This window comes from Lissotriton vulgaris, chromosome 12 (assembly GCF_964263255.1).
Source record: "Lissotriton vulgaris chromosome 12, aLisVul1.2, whole genome shotgun sequence".
NCBI classification, from domain to species: Eukaryota; Metazoa; Chordata; class Amphibia; order Caudata; family Salamandridae; genus Lissotriton; species Lissotriton vulgaris.
The window spans coordinates 8,244,338-8,265,330 of NC_141700.1; the positions used below are offsets into that span (position 1 = coordinate 8,244,338).

Sequence of the window (20,993 nt, forward strand, 5' to 3'; positions counted from 1 at the left end):
AACTTCTCATAACTCACCAGCTCCCTGTGTGTGGCCCGCACACAATAGTGATGAGACACAAGATTCTTGTAACTTCTCACCAGGACTCGTCCTGCGATGCCACCCTGCTTCCCCACCCTAACCCATCTGATGCTCCACTGGCAGCCCTGGTTTAACCCCTCTGACGCCCCCCGGCAGCCCTGGTTTAACCCCTCTGATGCCCCCGTCTCATCCTGTGCTGCCACCCTGGTGCCCCAGCCTAACCCATCTGATTCCCCCCGTAGTCCCAGCCTAACGGCTCTGATGCCCCTGCCAGCCCTGGTTTAACCCCTCTGATGCCCCCGTCTCATCCTGTGCTGCCACCCTGGTGCCCCAGCCTAACCCCTCTAATGCCCCAGCAGTCGCAGCCTAACCCCTCTGATCCCCCCCCCCCCCTCCGGCAGCGCTGGTTTAACCCTTATGATGCCCCGTCTCATCCTGTGCTGCCACCCTGGTGCCCCAGCCTAACCCCTCTGATGACCCCTGCAGCCCCTGGTACCGCAGGTCGGAGCTTGTGGCTTCCATAGCAATTCAAGGCTCGTTCTCCAGGATGCGCCGGTGAAGCACACTGCGGTCTGAGCGGCCACCAGCCCTCTGCCCTGCGAGTGTCTGCACCAATCTATGAGGGGGCTACCGGCACTAGCACTGCCAGCGGCGCCCTGGGTGCCAGAATGCCCGGGTGCCTGAACGCCCGGGTGCCTGAAACCCCGGGTGCATGACCCCCGGGTGCCTGACTTCCCGAGTGCCTGTCTTCCCGAGTGCCTGACTTCCAGAGTGCCTGACTTCCCGAGTGCCTGACTTCCCGAGTGCCTAACATCCCGAATGCCTGACTTCCCGAATGCCTGACTTCCAGACGAGTGCCTGACTTCCCGAGTGCCTGACTTCCCGAGTGCCTGACTTCCCGAGTGCCTGACTCCCTGAGTGCCTGACTCCTCAAGTGCCTGACCCACCCTGGTGCCTGACTCCCCGAGTGCCTGACCCTCTGGGTGCCTGACTTCCCGGTTCCTGACCCCCCCCCAGGTGCCTGAACCCCCGGATACCTGATTCTCCGGGTGCCTGACTCTCTCCAGATGCCTGACTCTCCAGGCCTAGAGGTGGCAGGGCCTTCAATGCTCCAGAAGACAAGGCCATCTCTCTAAGTTAGTAAATTAGTTACCCCAACCAACTTGCCCCACATGGCGAATCTGATTAATACCTCGCTCTCTCATGGTATTGTTCCGCCGAACTGGAAAAGGGCAATCATTAAAGCCCTGATTAAGAAACCTTACTTGGACCCCCTAGAGTTAAGTAATTTTCAGCCAATCTCCCTACTGCCATGCATCAATAAAGTTGCAGAAAAATATTTTAACCAGCAGCTATCTGACTACCTTGAAGTCAATGGCCTACTTAAACCCTCACAACCGGGCTTTAGGCCAGGCCAGAGCACGGAGACCGCTATGGTGGCGGTGGTCGAAGAGGCCAGAAAGATCATGGACTCGGGAGGATCAGTGGCAGTGATCCTCCTGGACCTTAGTGCGGCCTTCGACACCGTTAACCACTCCATACTGGTCCACAGGCTTAAGGGCCTGGGCATCTCAGGGTCTGCTCTGTCCTAGCTGGAATCCTTCCTGAGTGACCGCTCCTTTCAGGTGGCAGACGGTAATTTCACCTCTAAAATAACATTCATACACTGTGGGGTTCCTTAGGCCTCAGGCCTCAGGCCTCATCCCTGAGCCCAACCCTCTTTAATGTGTATATGTCCCCCCTTGAGAAGATTGTCACTCCATTTGGGATCAAGCTATTAACCTATGCGGATGACACCCAGCTGGTGGTATCCCTTAGTCAGCATGACCACCCTTCTACCAATCTCTATACCTGTCTTGGAGACAAAACCAAATGGATGGATAGGTCCCATCTTAAACTCAACAGCGAAAAGACGGAGATCATGGTCCTGGGCAACCAGTCATACTTCCGCCCTGAGTCCCTGTGGCCTCCCTGTATGGGTACACCCCCAACCCCTAAATGTGAAATTAAGAGCTTGGGGATCTGGCTGGACGAAGGTCTTACCTTCTCAACCCAAGCCAGGAAAATTGCCGGCACCTGCTATGGCCTCATACGGACTTCCAGGAACATTCTCCCATTACTTCCTGCTCAATCCCAAAAACCACTGATTCAAGGCCTGGTATTGTCCCGTTTGGATTATGGCAATGCCTTGTACCTAGGGGTTTCCAATAAGGTGTTGGCAAAACTCCAGGTTGTGCAAAACACTGTTGCCCGTTTTCTCACAGGCACACACAGCCGTTGCTCAGCCAAACCAGCCCTTAAGTCACTACATTGGCTGCCTATCCAAGAAAGGGTGTATTTCAAAGCCCTTTGCACCACCCATAAAATCTTGCATAGAAAGGCCCCACATATTCTAAAGGACCTCATCATCCCCCACAAAACCAATAGAACTCTCCGTTCCTCTCATCTTCACTTGACGTCAATACCTAGGATCAGGAAGGACCGCTCTGGAGGCCGACTATTTTTCATACAATGCTTCCAAACTGTGGAACACACTGCCTCTAGATATTCGGGCCCAGCCCAATCTTCTTCCATCCCGCAAACTTCTTAAGACATGGCTGTTTCCTTAATTTACTCTTCCCTCAATCTCTTCTGCTCTATCACTAGTGCTGGGACGCCCACGGGCAGCCACGCGCTTTACAAATCTGTAAACATAAACATAAGACTCCATTGTTTGGCAAAACATGAAAATGCTCCAAGGTGGATTACTTCTGACCTCTAAGACAGAGCGTAGTTTACTTGCCACCACTCACATCAGCGTCTCACACTCAACACTGTTATTCAACATCTACTGAACCCCCTAATGGATCTGATTGCATCATTCAACCTCACTTTTTAAAGCTATGCAAATGAGACACAAATCCTTCTTTAAAAAAATGGCCCAAGAGATCTCTGCACCTCAAAACATAACTGTCTTCGCACTATAAATGCACGGATAATAAGTAGTCACCTAAAGCTCAATAGCGCAAGGACAGACAATATGCATGTATGTATGGTATTTCTGTAGTGCGAACCTCGCAAAACGGCAGCGGAGCACTGTACAAGGCCAAATTCTAGCATAAAGCCAACGAGTAGCAGGAGAGGAAGCCTGGTTATGGACAGCTAATGCATCACATTGTAGTGTTCTTCAAAGAGACGAGTCTTTAACTCGTTCCAAAATTGGAGCAGCGTTGGGGCAGTCCAGATGGATACAAGGGAGTTGTTACATTCCTGGGTGCATAGATGGAGAAGGCTTGTTGTCTTGTGTGGTTTTTTTTTTACACTTCTTATCCTGCAGTCTGATGATGTCCTGACTGTGGGTGTGCAAAGAAGCACCAGAGATGAGGTTGGAAAGTGCCCTTTTTTTACATGTTCACCCGCACTTTTTGTCTGATATTTGATGTGATTTCAACTGGAAGTGCACTGGGTTCCTGCTAACCAGGCCCCAGTGCCAGATCTCGTTCCCAAAACTGTGCAATGGTGTCCTAAATTGGTGATACCTTTAGTATCCTTTGTAAATCCCTGGTTAAGGGCACTCCTGGTACCTACGGCCTGAGGTACTAAGGAGGGTCCCCAAGGACAGCAGCACAAATTGTGCCCCCCCCAAGGGACCCGTCCCACCAAGCTCATACAAACTGCCACTACAGGCTCCATGTCTTGGTGCAGAGAAAAGTGAAAACACGACATGGCACACAGAATGTGGGCAATGCCTGCCGACACTGTATGCAGTATAAGCAAGTCACCCCTACTGCAGGCCTTACTGCCCTAAGACAGGGTGCACTATACTACATGTGAGGGCATAACTGCATGAGCAGATATTCCCCTGTACTGTTGAGTTCAATTACTGCCAATACAAGTGATCATGAAACCATTTTAAAAGCATGTGCTGGACACTGGTGAAAACAAGTTTCCCAGCTACACTACGGCTCCACTGAAAATAGGGATGTTTGGTATCAAACATCTCATATTAATAAACCCACACTGATGCCAGTGTCAGATGTAGTAATAAATGCACCCAGAGGGCACCTTAGAGGTGCCCCCTGAAACCCCACCAGCCACTGTTGTGTTGACTGACTGTTTCTCGCCAGCCTGCCACCAGAGACGATTTGCTGGCCCCCAAGGGTGAGGGTCTTTGATCGCCGGAGGCCATAACCCAGCCTGCTTAAGCAGGGTTGCTTTGTACCCCCTCCCAAAGGATGGCCTGCAGGTTAGCATTTCAAGGCAGGGGAGCTTCAAAGAGGCCCAATGCCTTTGGTGTGGAATTCTGGTTCTCTCACGCCCAGGCGAGCACCACACCTGAACTGGGCTATTATTTATTTATTTATTTATTTATTATAAAGTTTTGTATAGCGCGAACAAGACCCGTGGGTATCAGAGCGCTTAACATAGAAGAGGTTAAGGATTAACAAATATATTAACAGTTATAAGAACACCAGATATGAGGTAGATGGTATATATTCAGAACACATGTGCAGTTTGCGTTAATAGTAAGTTGTGGCTTAACTTATATCATAGGCTATATACATAAACATAAATTAGGTAGATCATTGTAGGTTCAAGTGGGATGCAGTTATAAGTCCACATTGATATGAGGTTGCGGTAAGGATATCGTTTCGTGATATACATGGGGTCAGTCTCACATCATAGAATAGCGTTCATGTTATTACTGTCTATGCTTCCCTTTCAGATGACATAAATGTTCTGTATTAGGGTAGTAAATAGATCAAAGCAGTAATCAATAATCATCTCTATGTAACGTATTTACTCATCAGAAGGCTCTTCACTTCCCGCTTGAATGTTGCAATATTGTGAATCTTCCTGATGTTTGGAGGGAGTGAGTTCCAGATTCTGGGGGCAGCTCCTGAGAACGCTCTGTCATAAGTTTTTTTCTTTCGGAAAATGGCTGGCCGTAACAGCAACTCCTCAGCGCTCCTAGCTGGTCTGATACCTCCAGATAGCTGAATTTTCTTGGCTAGGTATCTTGGAGTGTTGCAGTGGAGCGCTTTATGGGTGATACATGCTATCTTCATTTGGATTCTGGCTTCATAAGGTAGCCAGTTTAAAGCTTTCAAATGAGGGGATATATGATCAAATTTCCTAGATCCGGTGATAAGTCTTGCCGCAGCGTTAAGGCAGGCTTTTAGTGGTGCTGTGGACCTGACGTGGGTGCGACTTTTCAGAAGTGACCATCTTGGTGATGGCAAATTTAGGATCTCTGGGACAGGGTTAAGCCCACTACCCCTGGAAGTGATCTTATAGAGGGCGTAGTGAACCCAGGTTAAGTAGCCCATTGGCTACTAACCTATATTCCCCTAACACCCCTAAACTCAGTATTTAGGGGAACCCTGGCACCAGGAAATCCGGTCCTGCCGGCCAAAAGAAGGACCCGTTCGTCTGTTCTCTAAAATTGTGCCAAAGTCGTCTTGTCCTGCAAGCTGCTGATCCTCCAAAGACTGTGTGGACTGCCAGCACTTCCTCAAAGACTCAGGAACTCATGTGGATCAGCAGAGCTGCTTCCCTGTATCCTACAGATACCCCTAAGAAGACTGTGAGACTACGGAACTCCAAAAACTTGACACCGCGAAGCACCACGGCACTGTGCTTCCTAGCCTGAACTGAAGTCGACCAATGTTGCCAGCGTGGTCCCCCGACCCTCCAGAGACAAAGCCCCCCTTGGAATTGCCCCCTGTACTCCCCGATGCTGCCTGCTACCTCTGTTTGCAGGCCCCCTCTACCACAAGGGCTCCAGATGACACAAATCCGATGCCTAGCACCCGTCACCCCTGGCTGATGGAGGAGAGGACCAAAGGCGCCCCGGAGCATCACAAGAGTTGAGCCCCCTTCTTGTTTCAGCCCGACTTGTCCCCCAGTCCGACCCTGCAGCCTCTTTTCTTACAGACTGATCCCCACAGACTTGAGTGGGACACCCGACTCTGCAAGGCACCACTGCACCCGGCTGCCCCAGTGCTGCCAGGAGTGAACTGTTGGTGTTGTCTTGGACCTTCACCATGAAGTGCTTCAATTAAACTTTCAAGTATCAAAATCACCAGACGCTAAAAAACACCCCTGCACCCGGACGCCCCAGTGCCTCTGGAGGGGACCTGTTGGTGCTTCCTTGGACTTCGCCCCATATTCACCTTAAGACACAAGGAAGAGTCGTATAAGTCAAGTTTACCGCACATAGTATATGTTTTTCGCCACAAAGTGCTTCAATTACGTTTTAAAGTATAACATTTTTTTTTCTTCAAACCTGCTATTTAAAACAAGCAATCTGATAGAGACTACTAGCCGTAGATTCCTTAACGTAGAATTATCCTGAGGTGCGAGACTGGATCCGGAAAATGTTCTTTGCCACAGCATGTGTGTGTGCCAGGGGCGGTACCATGTGACTCCGCCCTGACGTTCTCCAGAGGTGTGACGTCAGCGAGGTCACATAAGCCCCACCCCGGCGTGCTGATGTCATTTTCCTTCTTTTCCGCGTGCAACCTGTTTTCAGGCCTTCTTTTCACGCTTTTGCGTACAGTAACAGTGTGCGAATGCCTTCGGGCTTCAAGACGTGTACTTCTTGTACGCGTCAGATGTCTGTGATGGACCCTCACCCTATTTGAATGTTGTGTTTGGGCGAGCACCATGATTCTGCGGACTGCGGCGCTTGCCAGCATCTGAAGCTGAAGTCCTGGCGGGAGCGCCGGATGAAACTTCTTTCGGCCCGCTTGTTCAGATCGGTCTCGTCACCGCATCGGTCCCCTACCTCGGAAGGGTCCAGAAACCGCTGATTCCGCCTACGGCATCGTCCTTCACCGAGGCCCCATAGGCGTTGCTCGCCCACCGGTAAGTCTTACAGCTTGTCACCGAGGCCTGGTCCCCGTTCTGCAGAGGGCGCGGGTTTTCCTCGGGAAATGCGGCCTCGCTCGTCGCCACCCACCTGCCGTTTACTGGCGTCGGGGCGACTAGGGCTCAAATGGAAGCTTACGCTACGGCTCTGCAGGCTTCTTTGGGCCCTCCTCTTCCTGAGACGTCTGCGGATCCCATGCCACGTGCAGGGCCTTCCGCTGAGTCGCCGGCGGCTCCGACCCCGGCCCAGACGAGTTTGGCTTCAGGTTTTGGGGGTGTGGTGTTGGCGAGATGCGGCCCTGCGGGGTTCCCCTCCTCAACCCATGGCGTCTCTGCCTCGCCGCAAATCCCAGAGGGGTCCCTGTAGTGTCGCAGGAGGTCGCCGGGACTCACGGTTTGTCCCAGAGTCCCCCTCGGTCAACTGGGCAGGCGGCTGCCTTACCGGAGGCCGTTCCCGCGCCGACGGCTTTCCTCCCCAGCCCTGGCGGCGCCGCGGGTGGTGGCTAGGGTCTGGGGTGCCTCCCCGGATCCTTCTCGGCCCTCTTCGCAGGTGGCTGCCTCATCAGAGGTCGAGTTGGCGCCAAAGTCGCCCCGGCTACAACTCTGCCCCATTCTCCTAGGACGCAAGTGGTGGTGGAGGTCGACTCGGCGTCCCTGATAACCACTTCGGCGCCGATCGATGTCACACCGGCGCCTGTGGTGGACTCCATGGCACTGTGCCGGCGCCGAGTCATCGACTCGTCTCCAGAGGTCCCCTCCTCTCCGGAAGTTTGTCATCTCCTTGTCTCCGGAGATGGGACGCAGTTTCGTTGCTTTTTCCCCGGCGTCTTCCAGGGAGGGCTCTTCGCCGTCTCCGCGGCCACAGCCCCAGGACCCTCTGTTCCGCAACTCGCAGTTGGTTACTCTGCAGGCTTCTCCACCTTCCCCTGAAGCCCCTCAGGCCCCCCACTCGTCTGTGAATCTACGACCTTTCAGGGGCTGGCCGTTTCTTCCTCCAGCTGGACTCGGGGATGGACGGCTTAGTTTACAGCCGTTGCCCATGGAGGAATTGCTCTCTCCGCCGCGACGCCCTACGGAGGAGAGTGCAGCCTTTGTCCGGGCCATTTCCACGGCTGTTGGCATTTTGCAAATGGGAGACCCTGTCAACCGATTCCCTATGGACGATTTGTCAGAGGTTCTCCACCAGGTCTCGGGTGGACGGGAGCTGCTTCTTCCATTGGAGGTTTCGCTCCACAATTCTCTTCTGGGGGCGTCCTGGCACGGGTGATCCGGTGCCTCATCCGCTCCTACACCGCCACCGTCCTGCTCCGCATGATCCAGTCTGCCTTTCTTTCCACCCTTCTACCCAGGGCCTTCTTCTGCAGACTGCTTTTCCTTCCTTGCCTTTGGTGGTGGTTCCTCTGTCACGGGAGGCTCGGTGATTGGATTCATGGAGGCGTAACATCTTCGCTTCTTCTATTGCTGCTTTGCGAGCACTCAACACACTTTGTGTGTTGGCCAGGGCTACCTCCAGCTTGTGGGATTCCGTGGAGTCCCTTCTCTCTCGCGCCTCCCACGAAGGTGTCCGCGCTGATCTGCGGCACCATGTGTTGGATGGCCTGGAGTTGGCCGCATTAATCTCCGTTCGGCCTTGGATGTTGTGTCTCTGGAATGGTCCTCCTCTGGGGGTTGTTCTGGCGTTCCTTGGCCTCTGCCTTAGTCTTGCGCTTGGCTTGTTCTGGGCGCACTGCCTCATGGTGTTTTCCAGCTGCAGGCTGCGCACGCCTGGTCATTGTGGTGCGCCTCCGTGGGCCTTGATATGTACCCTTGTGCTCCTGCCTCTTGCTCTGCTGGAGCTTTGACCGACTGTGTCTTTCTTCTCACGCCTGCGCTTCTCGGCTGTGGGGCGTTCCTGCCTTGTTTGCTGCCTAAGGCTGATGCCTTTTCACCTGTCCCTTTCGCTGTGTGTGTGTGTTCTCCTGCAGCGGGCTCTGCCTCAGTTTCTACCTCTTCTCCTTGGAGTTTGGGGTGGTTCTTTTCTTCCTTGGTACTCCTCTAGCACTGTCTGTCCCTTAGGGGGTTTCTGGTGGATGTCCCTTGTACCTTGGATAGGCTTGGGGTATCCTGGCCTTCCCTTCACCTTGTTCTGCTTACTTCTGCTTGGTGGAGGCTGGGCCGCTCTTCCTGTACCCATTACACATCCCCTGTTGGGGCCCTGTGTTTCTTCCAAGCTGGGGAGGTTCTCTCGCAGGCCCTCCTCCCCTCTTGGAATGGCTAGGGTATATATTCTATGTTAAGGAATCTGCGGCTAGTAGTCTCTATCAGATGTACAAGTTGCTTACCTTCGGTAATGATGTATATGGTAGAGACGATTCTAGCTGCAGATTCATTCAAGACCCGCCCTTCCTCCCCGTTCTGCCAGGATCTTCAGCTTGGTTTTTTGCACTCGCCTCCCTCCGGGTGGCTTGTCTTCTGCGAGTGTCCTCTTCACTTCCTACCTGGCGGGAGCTTCGTTCTGCTTAATTGTCCTTGCTGGTACTTGGATGGTTGGTTCATGTGTTCTTCTGCATCCCTACACTCTGGTTTTTTCCAGTGTGGGGCCTACTTTTACTCTTCTTCCCTTTTAATTGCTTGGAGTTCCTGCCTCCTCGGCAGTCCTCTGAGTTGGGTTCTTTTGGCTGTACCTCAGCCTTTAGCTCCTTCCAGGGGATACGACCCTCCTTGATAGTGTTGTCGTAGGGTGATGTGCAGTTACTCATCTGTTTCGGACTCGTTGCCCTTCACTGTTGTGGATTGTGATCGTAGGCTCTCTTCGTCTGCTATGATGTTTTTCACATGTTTTTTCTGCCTCTAGGGAAGATGTCGCCTTAGCTTTCCAAGGTTGCTCCTCAGAGCGGTGCTCTGCTCTTTCCCTGCTCAGGCTTTCAATACCACTGTGCCTGGCACTTTTCCTACTGGTGCGGTTCCTCATCTTTCGTTTCCTCCCTTTTCTATTTTCACTGCTTTCTCACACAGTTCCCATACTCCCACAGTTTTGTTTGTGATGGCTCCGCATTGTGGCACAGAAAACTGATGGCAGCGCGCCGGGTGGGGCTTATGTGACCTTGCTGACGTCACACCCGCGGACGATGTCAGGGCGGAGTCACGTGGTACCGCCCTCAGCGCGCAGAGATGCTGTGGCAAAGAAAATGTTCCATATCCAGTCTCACGCCTGGGCATAATTCTACGTTAAGAAATCTGCGGCTAGAATCATCTCTACCAGATAAATCGTTACCGAAGGTAAGTAACTTGTACTGTGCAATGCAATAAGTCTCGCAATTGCGAGTTTTTGTGCTATTGGCCTTGTAAATGGCAATGCTTTTTATAATATTAAAAGGCATTGTGATTTAACATACCAATGGTTCAAAGTTTTGCAAAAGCAATACCCATTTTATTGCAGAGCGCGGTGTCCCTGAAGCGGGCGCCACGCTCATTAAAAAAGTTTTTCAAAAATGTAAACCGACCACAGTGCCCCAAGATTCAGAGAAGGACTCAGGGCGGTGGCTGGTTGGATGACGTCCAACTGTCTCCAACTAAACGCCAAAAAAACGGAGGTGATGATCTTTGGGAAGCGGACGGACCTATGGGGAGATACTTGGTGGCCCTCTGAGCTGGGGCCGACCCCTACTCCGGTTGCGGAGATCAAAAACCTTGGTGTTTGGCTGGACCCTTCCCTCAACTTCGTTGGCCACACCAAAAGGACGGCGGCTTGCTGCTTCGGCATCCTGCGCAATCTGCGCCCTGCCCTTAAATACTTCGATGCCGCAACTCGTCAATTGGTGGTGCAAGCAACGGTTTTGGCGCGGTTGGACTATGCCAGCTCCCTTTTTATAGTATTAAACCAGACTGAGTTAACCCGACTTCAAAGAGTGCAGAACGCTGCGGCCAGAGCGATCGTAGGTCTTCCTAGGTTTTGCTCGACCGGTCCATCTTTGCGAGCTTTGCATTGGTTACCCGTTAGGCAGCGGATCCACTTTAAAGTTTTGTGCCTTTCCTTCAAAATTCTGAAGGGCCTATCACCTCCCTTACTGCACCAACTCTTGCGCCCTTACATCCCGGGCCGCACTCTGCGCTCGCTAGACCAAGAATTAGCGGTAGCCCCTCGGTTCAAACTCAGTCGGGTGGGGGGTCGCTCTTTTAAGGTGCGGGCAGCCGCACTCTGGAACGCTCTCCCTTTGAAACTCCGGACCTTTGGTGACCTGCTCTCCTTCCGCAAGGCCGCTAAAACTCATTTATTTTCTGAGCTTTGTTAAATCCTTCACTCCCCAATTTCTTAATAATTATTTCTGTTCCCCAGTTGTGTTGTGTTCGCCACCTTGTCGGTGTGCCGGGACGCTCCTTAGCTGGAGCAGCCGTGCGCAATACAAATAGCACTAACATAACATAACATAACATAACATAACATAACATAACAGTGTCCCTGAAGCAGACACCACACTCCACATTCAAGTTTATAAAAAAAAGTGTAAACTGAGCGCAATGTCCCTAAAGCGGGCACCGCGCTCAGCATACAATTTAGAGCTGTATAAGAAAATCGGCTAGTCCTCAGTACTGTCAATACACAAAATAGTGCTCGCCCACTTATAATGCCGTCCGTGTAACTAGCCAAGTAAAAGGTCCAGTTGTTATGGGCGGTAACAAATGCAGATAAGGCGGTACGAAGGAGGGGCTAACAAGCCTATTTACGAATCAGAAGCCAGCATTTATGAAGGACAATGACACAAGCCAATGACAAATATGGGCGGAGAGTGGGCGTGGCTTCCAATGCATTCCCTAATACAGCATGCCTAGCAGAGCGAGCAAGGCATGCTCGCTGCCGCTAGGGTCCCCCTAAAATACTTACCTGATTTTGATGATCTTGATGCCTAAAGTTATATAAAGTTATGTGTTATTTTTATAAATTGGTGCGGATCTCCTTATTGAGTCGGGGGCATCATTTATTGACTATTATATTTCCACATGTCAAACACTCCTTGCTCATAAGCTTAAGGCTGCTCTGCCACCCAACCCCCTAAAAGAGCACCCTGGGACTGCTAGAGCAAGCCCCTGTCCTCTCGTAAGGGATCCTCTGGACACTTTGCACTGTATACCTCTTTTTGGTATATCCTATAAAGAGACGGATTCCTATAGATGGTGAGCGGGTCTGCCAGATACGCAAGGGTGCTGGTCGTTTTGGTTTTGAATATGGTGTGCGCCGGCTAGGGGAGCCATCGGGACAGGGGCTTGGCGATCATATTTCCTCAGGCCCTGGATGAGACATGCCTGTGTACAGTGGCCAAAATACCACATTTCAGCCACATGGCCCACAAGATCAGGTAGCCAATCCAACAATGACAGGAAACCTAGGGGTGACCTTGGAGTCAGACCTATCCATGACACCACATCAACAAGGTCATAAAGACTACCTTCTACACAACGAAAATACTGCGTCACATCTTCCCATACCAGGGGACCAACAATAGCTACAAGCCATCTTTAGATTTGTAATCTCCCAAGTTTTTATATGCGAACAGCTATAACGAGACACACCCAGTTTCATCGTATGCGAAGTGCAACTGCAAAATGCTGCCGCAAGACTACTTCTCTGCCTTCACCCAGGAGAACCCTTGAATCAGTCCAGCAACTCCTTGTGAGGAAGTGCGGGAAACACAGGAAGGACTCACCGGGGTATCGCCATGGGAGGAGTTGCGGAATCAGGCTTCGCGCCAAGACCAGAACTCTGTCAGGGGACTACAACAACCATGCCCCTCTCCTGTTTGTCCAAAGCAAGACGCTGACGTCGATGGCAACCTGGAAGTGACAAAGGATGACTCCGGAAACACTCTCGCTGGTCCAATGAAAGAGGTCGATTTCCAGAGGAGGTGTTGGAGACCGCTGGCGACAGGAAGGAAGTCGAGTGAGCGGAGGAGTGAAGATGGACCCTGTGCGTGGACATCGGGAAACAGAGCGGAAACAGAAGACGCGGGACCCGAGACAGAAGACGCGGGACCCGAGACAGAAGACGCAGGACCCGAGACAGAAGACGCGGGACACGAGACAGAAGACGCGGGACCCGAGACAGAAGACGCGGGACCCGAGACAGAAGACGCGGGACCCGAGACAGAAGACGCGGGACCCGAGACAGAGGATGCCAGACCCTCAGGCGAAACCGGGGAACCGGACGGGAATTGGTGTGAAGACTGGTGGTGTCCGGAGGATACTGGGGAGCGGCCGCAACTCTGGAGAGTTGCCGCGGAGCCAGTAAGTGACAGTGGCTCGAGGGAACCAGGAGTTGGGTTGTGGGAAGCGGGCTATGGGTAGAGGGAGAGTCCTTCAGCATATCAAGCCCAAGATATCAAGGGTAGAGCCCTTAGGAAAATAAGTGCTGCACTGTAACGGAACCTCTGGAGTCAGAGACAAGTGTATGTGTGTTTCCTTGGTTTTTTTTCTGCCACCAAACCCTTAATTGTTTATGTCCATCTAAAAAGTACTTTTTTTTACACCAAGCACTGCCCTGAAACTCCCTAGGCACTGAATAACCCGCCCCCTCCCTACCCTACAAACCAGCATAAAAGAAGTCCTCTCAACACAAAAGGTGTGGTGACGGGTATAAATCCAGCATACATAAACCAAACGCCTGTCTCACGACTTCCTCCTTTTTTCCCTCCTATGAGCCTCCGGGGAGACCACCTTGCCACAAAGGAAGAGGAGCAGGAACCATCATCCTTGGGATCCCCGTCAAGCTCAAGTTCATCCCACGACACTTCGGGAGAAGAACAGGAAGAAAAGCTATTCACAACCACCGTCACATCCACTGTTGAAAATAAAAATCTTCCTTTTCGCAAATACATACAGTCTCCTCGCCTGTTTATCAAACCCGCCCTCCCTCACTCCTCCACTTACAGCTTTGAAGACATCACCATCGTCCACAGAGCCTCCCAGGGAAAAGAACCACTACACCTACAAGTTAAAACAAAGTAAGACAAACAAAACGGAACACTGCGCCCCGAGCTTGCACCACTTACCACACCGCCTTACCATAGGAAATCCGTTGAAGGCGCTGCTTTCTCAGTACAAGCCTCTATGCTCCGGAAGCACTGCCAGCCAACATTCAAAGCACCCAGTAGCAAATACACTTCAGGAGAGAGTTAAAAGCATGGCTATTTGAAAGATGACAACATTATCCCACAATCCTGGGATAAAACATGGAATAACAACCGCACCTTCACGTACAAACTACAGTCCTCCGATGTGGAACAGCCCAACCAGCGCACTACTGTCTACCTCCAGGTGTGGAGGGTGGACCTGTGTCTAGCCTGGATAGTTTGTAGCCACGTCAATTTACATATAACCATCCTGGCTCGCATTATGCTAATATAAGACTGAGCTGTCGGCAGCCGACTGTAGTTCATACAAGCTGCATAATCATTCCCTTACACTGCCTGAACCTACTACGCTCACATGAGACAGACCTGGTACGGGTCAGGACTCTCACTCGGTACTGCAGCAGTAGGAAGCAATAAATCACCCATCACCAACAGAACCGGCGTGGAATAACTGGGAAGATCAGATGCATGCCGCTGGCCAAGGGAGGACTTTAATGTAGGCCACCACTGCAGGTCCCAACAAGCGACACACTTTGACCCTCTCTGACATCTCACAAAGTCCATCCCACACGATTGCGTCATCATTTCTCCGTCAAAGCTGTGCCTGGTCAGAGCCATGAACAAAATATCTCAACGTGGACAACAACCAAGTGCAGTAACCTGCTAAGAGGACTGTGATCTTAAGAAATATCAAAACGAACCCTGAAAGCTGCTCAGAGCTGCCAGATGACTGGAAACCATAAACCGTGCACCTCTCTCTCTCTCACACACACTTCATACACCACACTGCTACCCATAACACGATAGCCATGCCTCGTGGTCATCACGCATGACATGGAAACACTTCTCACATAGGATCAAAAACCAAGACCGCCTCTGAGCCACACACCGTGCGCGGTGTAACTTGTTGCCCGTGTAGGGAACCGATGCCGCACCCCACATAGGGGGTGTAGGCACAATATAAATGTTGCAGTACAAAACAGGGGTTGATGTGTTATGGGGGCCCCCTCCACAATGATGTAGGAGAGGCCACTAGAGGTCCCTTTGCTCCAGGAAACCTACGCATTGAGATCGAGGTGTTGAAATGCCGCACTCTCTCTCTCAGGAGGCAAAAGTGGGGACTAAATGGAGACAAGAGCCGAAGATGGGGTTCTAGGACTGACCTTTAACCTTGGATATAAGGGTCCCAGCAGCCGTCAGAGTCTCCATGGTGTTGAGGAGAGGGTACTTGGTGATGACCTGTCGCAGGATGCGCAGCGCCTCCCCCAGGCACTCGTGCGCCATCGGCCGCTGTGAGTCCAGCTTCTCTGCAAGGAAGAGGGGTGAGGAACAAAGGTTATATGGTGCAAGAGAGCAACCCAGCAGCGCATCCAAACAACCAGCAAACACAACTACAATACACACAGATAATCTACAGTCACAGCCAGAGAAAGAAACGAACCCAAACAAACAGCAAACACAACTTTAATGCACACAGATAATCCACAGACAGAGCCAGAACCAACCCAAACAACCAAAGCCTTAAGGGGTCTTGGCAGGTGTGAGGGGAGGGCTCAGAATTGCCTGGTAGTTGAATAGCCAATCCCAGTCCTGGGTCTGCTGGCCTGGGGTGGGGGCTGGGAATCTGCTTCTCCTGTTTAGAATCTCCTAGGAGACAGACAGGCTCAATCCACACTTTGGACTTCTATCCAAACTAAAGGCCTAACTATCTTGAAATCTAACAATACTGTTTGAATAAAACTTTACTCCCTCTCCTGGCCGAAAGACAAAGTGCACAGTCTCTTGTAAACACAGTTTAAACAGCTCACAGAAGCACCCTCTGATATAGAATATCCCTGCTGCTGGGGGGGGGGGGGGGGGGGGGGAGCAGGGGGGCTGGTTTCACTGGCTTGTGAACACAAAATGGTGGCTGGGGGGTGCACTGTTTTAACATACAGGTCTTAGCACAGAGCAAAGGAGAAATGGGAGGGAAAACTGAATTGTTACCAGGAATGAGAGGGATAAACTACAGTGTTTGGACTGCAAATCCCACAATTCAACACGTTAAATGGAAGTAATCATGAGCAGGAAAAATCACAAGTTTAAAACACAAAACAGGTGATGAAATATGCAATCACAGGCAGGTCAAAAATGCAATTTTAAACTGTAACAACCACAGGCAAAGACAGTAATCACAGAAAGGGAAAATCGTTAACAACTTTTGTTGTGGGTAAGAGCCAGCACTCGTCTGCCTCCTTACCACTTCCTGGACTCTGCTCACTGCATTCTGGGCCACAGGTAGGCTGCATCTCACAAGATGCACACTACAGGCACCAACGGGGCAAGTGGATTTTGTTAAGACAAGTAGTTTTATGCAGTAGATATTTTATCAAATTCCCCACCCGTGCTTTACCATAACTTTCATAATAAACAAATCAGGCCTGTAGACTTGATCATTGGCTTGCCCCCATTTTGGGCGGCACCGAAGCCCCTAACTGAGTTGTAATTCTGAAAGCCTTATCTGTTGATGACTTAAGGTACTGTGAAAGCTGTGCTGACGGTCTAGATCTATAAAAAGAAGGGGTGGTATAACTCCATAAAAGAAAAAACTAATTTAACGATAGACCTACATACAGTCTATTTATGTGTAATATAAGAAAAATGGGGTTGCTGCGGTTTACCCTCAAAATTAAACAAATCTTGACAAGTTACCTAAAAATTAGACATTAAAATAGGGAAATAGGAGTTTATTTCCCCCTTAAGAAAAGTTATATACATAAATAATTAACTTGACTACAAAGTTGTGATGTAATCATACTCCCAATATAGTGGTGCAATGTCGTGACTACTTATGTTCTTTCATGTGATGTAGAGACCTACATCCATTTATCAAGCGCTGCCCACCCCCTTGCAAGTCAAAGGGCACTTTCTGGGTATTCTGCCTATGCCATTGTGTATCTTTTTTAGTTTGTTCTACGTAGGACATGTTAGATTCAGTGTATGTCTATAAGGTGGTGGAATCAAGTTGCAGCCAATGTCCCTTTGCATTGGCTGAGGGTGAAAGTGTGAGAATAGTCAGTCATACATGCAGGCGCTTATAAGGTCAGCGAGCACCGTATCAAAGGTGCCGCTGTTGATGGGCACCAGTTGTGTCCGATGGGGTATATGGAGTCCACATTGTAGCATCAAATCGGCCAAGCGATCAAGGATATTGATAAGCCATCAGTGAGTTCGAATATTGACCCCCGAAGATCCGCACACTCACTGATAATATTGTTAAATCCAAAAAGGAGTGCAGTTTAGAGTCTGCCTGGCAGCGACAGAGATCCAGATCCCTGGGGTGCCATGTAAGTTACACCCAAGAGCAAGAGCCCGCCCACGTTGGGTTCCATGAATAGAACGCAGTGTGGCAAATATTTGGGACTGATGCCCCTTCCCATAATGCCATGTTCAGATGCTTTCAACCATCCACTCTTCCACTGGATGCCTGGCCTGGACACCCCCCCTGAGGCCAGAGGAGATGCAGTAGAGGAGCAGCAAGAAACTCCAGCAGGGCGGATGGAGGGCAGGAGGGCGACAGGAACAGCAGAGGAATGAGGCCAGGTCAGCACCGGAAAGCAGCCAGGCGACATGAGGCTAAATCATCGCAGAAACAATGAATATTGCTGCACTAGAACCACATTTAGCATGCCATAAACGTTGTAAATACTGCTCATGTCATGCAAAAAACATTCCAATACCGAACCATGTCTAATGCAGCTCAAGTTAAGCACGAAATATTTACAGCAAAAAAACATTGCCACAAGAATGAAAGGTGTTCGGCATAAAAGCATCAAGTTACAGCCCATGTCAACCATAAACATTTCCTATAAAGAAACTTCAAGAAAAGAAAAAACCCTGAGAGCAAGATAGTCTTATCACTCCACAAAGGATAAGTCACAAAGGCAAGAAGGGAGCCGTTCTATGCTTTTAAGGAATGTATTAAACATAGTTAACTTTTGAATAGCAGCACGTGGACAAACAGTGCAGGCGACACAGTGGTCAGTGCAGCAAGATAACGCGCACCGGGTGGAGAAGAGGGAATTAAGAGAACCAAGCCCATCCCCAGTTAGCCGCTAGGCCAGAGAGTGGCTGGGCTATACCACTATTGGCGGGGGTGTAGAGTGTCTCCCCCAGGGCCCTCACTGGTAAAGCCGGTGCAGATGGAGCTCTGAATTCTCGCACCAACTGTCAGCAGACCACAGCCGGGTAAACAGGAAGTCTGCTGACGGAAATAAGTGACAGGAAGTGATGTTATTGTACAGGAGCCTTCCTCTGTGGTTACACTTCTGTGGACGCCCTCCCCCGCTGCCGACACATTCCAGGGCACCCAGCTTGTGGCAGCACCGAGCCCCATGTGATGCAGCCCCCTGAGCAGGCCGGACTTACAGCAACAACCCGGCGTGGCTGCAAATCCGAACTCCAGAGCCACCTCAGGAAGGGCCACATCAAACTCTGCAAAAGATGCGCTTTACCCACTAAAACACCTCAAGAAATGTAAACCGTTCATTCCCCAGGATGGTTTCAAGACAATAGCACAATCTCTAGTCCTCTCTAAACCAGACAACGGGAACGCCATCCTAACAGGGACACAAAAAGCGCACCGAACGCCACTAAGGACAGTCCTTAACATGGCCGCTCGACTCATAACAGATATAAGAAGATTCAAACACCACAGCAACCCTCCAATCCCTCACCTGGCTGCCCACTGAAGGGAGATGTATTTACAAATGACACTGCATCACACAAAAGTCCCTTCACGCACATCCCCCCAACTACTGAAACAGCAAACTGATAAAATCAAGAAAACCCAGAACTCTGAGAAGCTACAACTCTCCTTCTCATCCCAGTCTGCAAAGTCCTGCTGGCTGGACGTCGAGGCTGCTGCACGTGACATGGGGCCACCTACAGCCGCGCAGCTAGCCTCTGCGGTCACCTACAAACAACCCAGCAAAGTCACTGTAACACTGCAGCAAGACACACTGCTTCAGCAACACACTGTTACAACGCAGCAGAGAACACTGCTACAGCAAGCAACATGCAGTAGGACCGGCACGTCCACACCCACTGCTCCGACACAGCAGCACCAGCTGCTACCACACAGCCACCTCCACTGCTACACCACAGCAGCACGCACTGCTACAACACAGCAGCACCCACTGCTACAACACAGCAACACCCACTGCTACAACAAACCCAGTGTTCCCTTTCATCTTGCTTCTCTTGCTGCTGCCCCCTAGTGTTTCACTCGCCCCTCCATTTCATAAGGTGTTACTTTATTTGTGTCTCTCTATAAAGTCCCTAGGGTTCCCTCTCAACTCTGTTGTGAGTGTTCACTAGGGTTCCTCTTCTTGCATCCCTTGTTAGAGACCCCGGGAGTCCCTCTATGCGTGCGTCTCTAGCTGGAGTCCTCGGGGTCCATCTCAACTACCCTCCCTTACGAGAATCACCCGCTGTTTCCTTTCTTGTTTGTCCTGCTGGTGTCCTCCCCAGGTGTCTTGTACTAGGTTCCCTTGCTAGAGCCCACCTGGGGCACCTTTCTTCTTGTCTCACTTGATACAATCTGTCTAGATCCGCCATGTCTCAACTCTTTTGCTAGCTTCCCCCAGGCTCCCTTTCTTGTTGCTTCTCTTGATAGGGTCTTCAGGGCGCCCCTCATGCTAGAATCCCGCAGTGGTCCTTTTGTATCAAAGTTCTTGCAAGAATCCACTTGTAGTCTTTCTTCTCTTGCTAGAGTGCCTGAGGAACCCCTCTTAACTGCCCTTTCTAGCACTAGTATCTCGGGGTACCCTTCATTGTAAATCTCTTACTGAGTCCCCTCATATGTCTCTATCAGTTTCTTTGCGAGCGTCCCCCGGGGTCCCTTTCATCTTGCTTCGCTTGCTAGAGTCACCCTGGGGTCCCTCTTAACTCACCTTACATACTAGAGTCTCCCGGGCCACCTTTCATCTTGAATATCTTATAAAGTCCCCCTGGGGTCCAGCTCTCTAGAGTGCCCCAGGGGTCCCTTTCATCTTGCTTCGTTTGCTAGAGTCCCACTAGGGTCCCTCTTAACTCGCCTTTCTTACTAGATTCTCCTGGGGTGCATTTCCTCTTGCATCTCTCATAGAGGCCCCAGATTGCTCTCTCTCTCAATCCCCTTGCTAATGTCCCCCAGTGGTCCCTTTCATCTTGCTTCGCTTGCTAGAGTCCCCCTGGGGTCCCTCCTAACTCGCCCCTCTTGCTAGAGTCTCCCGGGCTGCCTTTCATCCTGAACATCTTGTGAAGTCACCCTGGGATCCAGCTCTCTAGAGAGCCCATGGGGTCCCTTTCATCTTGTTTCGCTTACTAGAGTCCCCCTGGGGTCCCTCTTAACTCGCCATTCTTACTAGACTCTCCCGGGCTGCCTTTCATCTTGAATATCTTGTGATGTCCCCCAGGGTTCAGTTCTTTTCTCTTCCCAGAGTGCCCCAGGGGTCTCTTTCATCTTGCATTTGCTTACTAGAGTCCCCCTGAGGTCCCTCTTAACTCGCCTTTCTTACTAGAGTCTCCCGGGCTGCCTTTCATCTTTAATATCTTGTGAAGTCCCCCTGGGGTTCAGCTCTTTTCTCTTCCTAGAGTGCCCCAGGGGTCTCTTTCATCTTGCTTCGCTTACTAGAGTCCCCCTGGGGTCCCTCTTAACTCGCCTTTCTTACTAGAGTCTCCCGGGCTGCCTTTCATCTTGAATATCTTGTGAAGTCCCCCTGGGGTTCAGCTCTTTTCTCTTCCCAGAGTGCCCCAGGGGTCTCTTTCATCTTGCTTCGCTTACTAGAGTCCCCCTGGGGTCCCTCCTAACTCGCCTCTCTTGCTAGAGTCTCCCGGGCTGCCTTTCATCCTGAACATCTTGTGAAGTCACCCTGGGGTCCAGCTCTCTAGAGAGCCCATGGGGTCCCTTTCATCTTGTTTCGCTTACTAGAGTCCCCCTGGGGTCCCTCTTAACTCGCCATTCTTACTAGACTCTCCCGGGCTGCCTTTCATCTT

At 51.0% G+C, this 20,993-nt stretch overlaps 1 protein-coding gene across 6 annotated transcripts in view; it reads right to left on the reverse strand.

Annotated features, from left to right (window-relative positions):
* Positions 1-20,993, reverse strand: part of ARHGAP45 (Rho GTPase activating protein 45) — a 136,636-nt gene that overhangs the window by 86,050 nt on the left and 29,593 nt on the right. For all 6 annotated transcript variants that reach the window (XM_086946706.1, XM_086946709.1, XM_086946710.1 and 3 more), the window contains exon 3: positions 15,140-15,283. In XM_086946706.1, the coding sequence (XP_086802832.1) occupies positions 15,140-15,283 (144 nt within the window). The remainder of the gene's footprint in view (positions 1-15,139; positions 15,284-20,993) is intronic.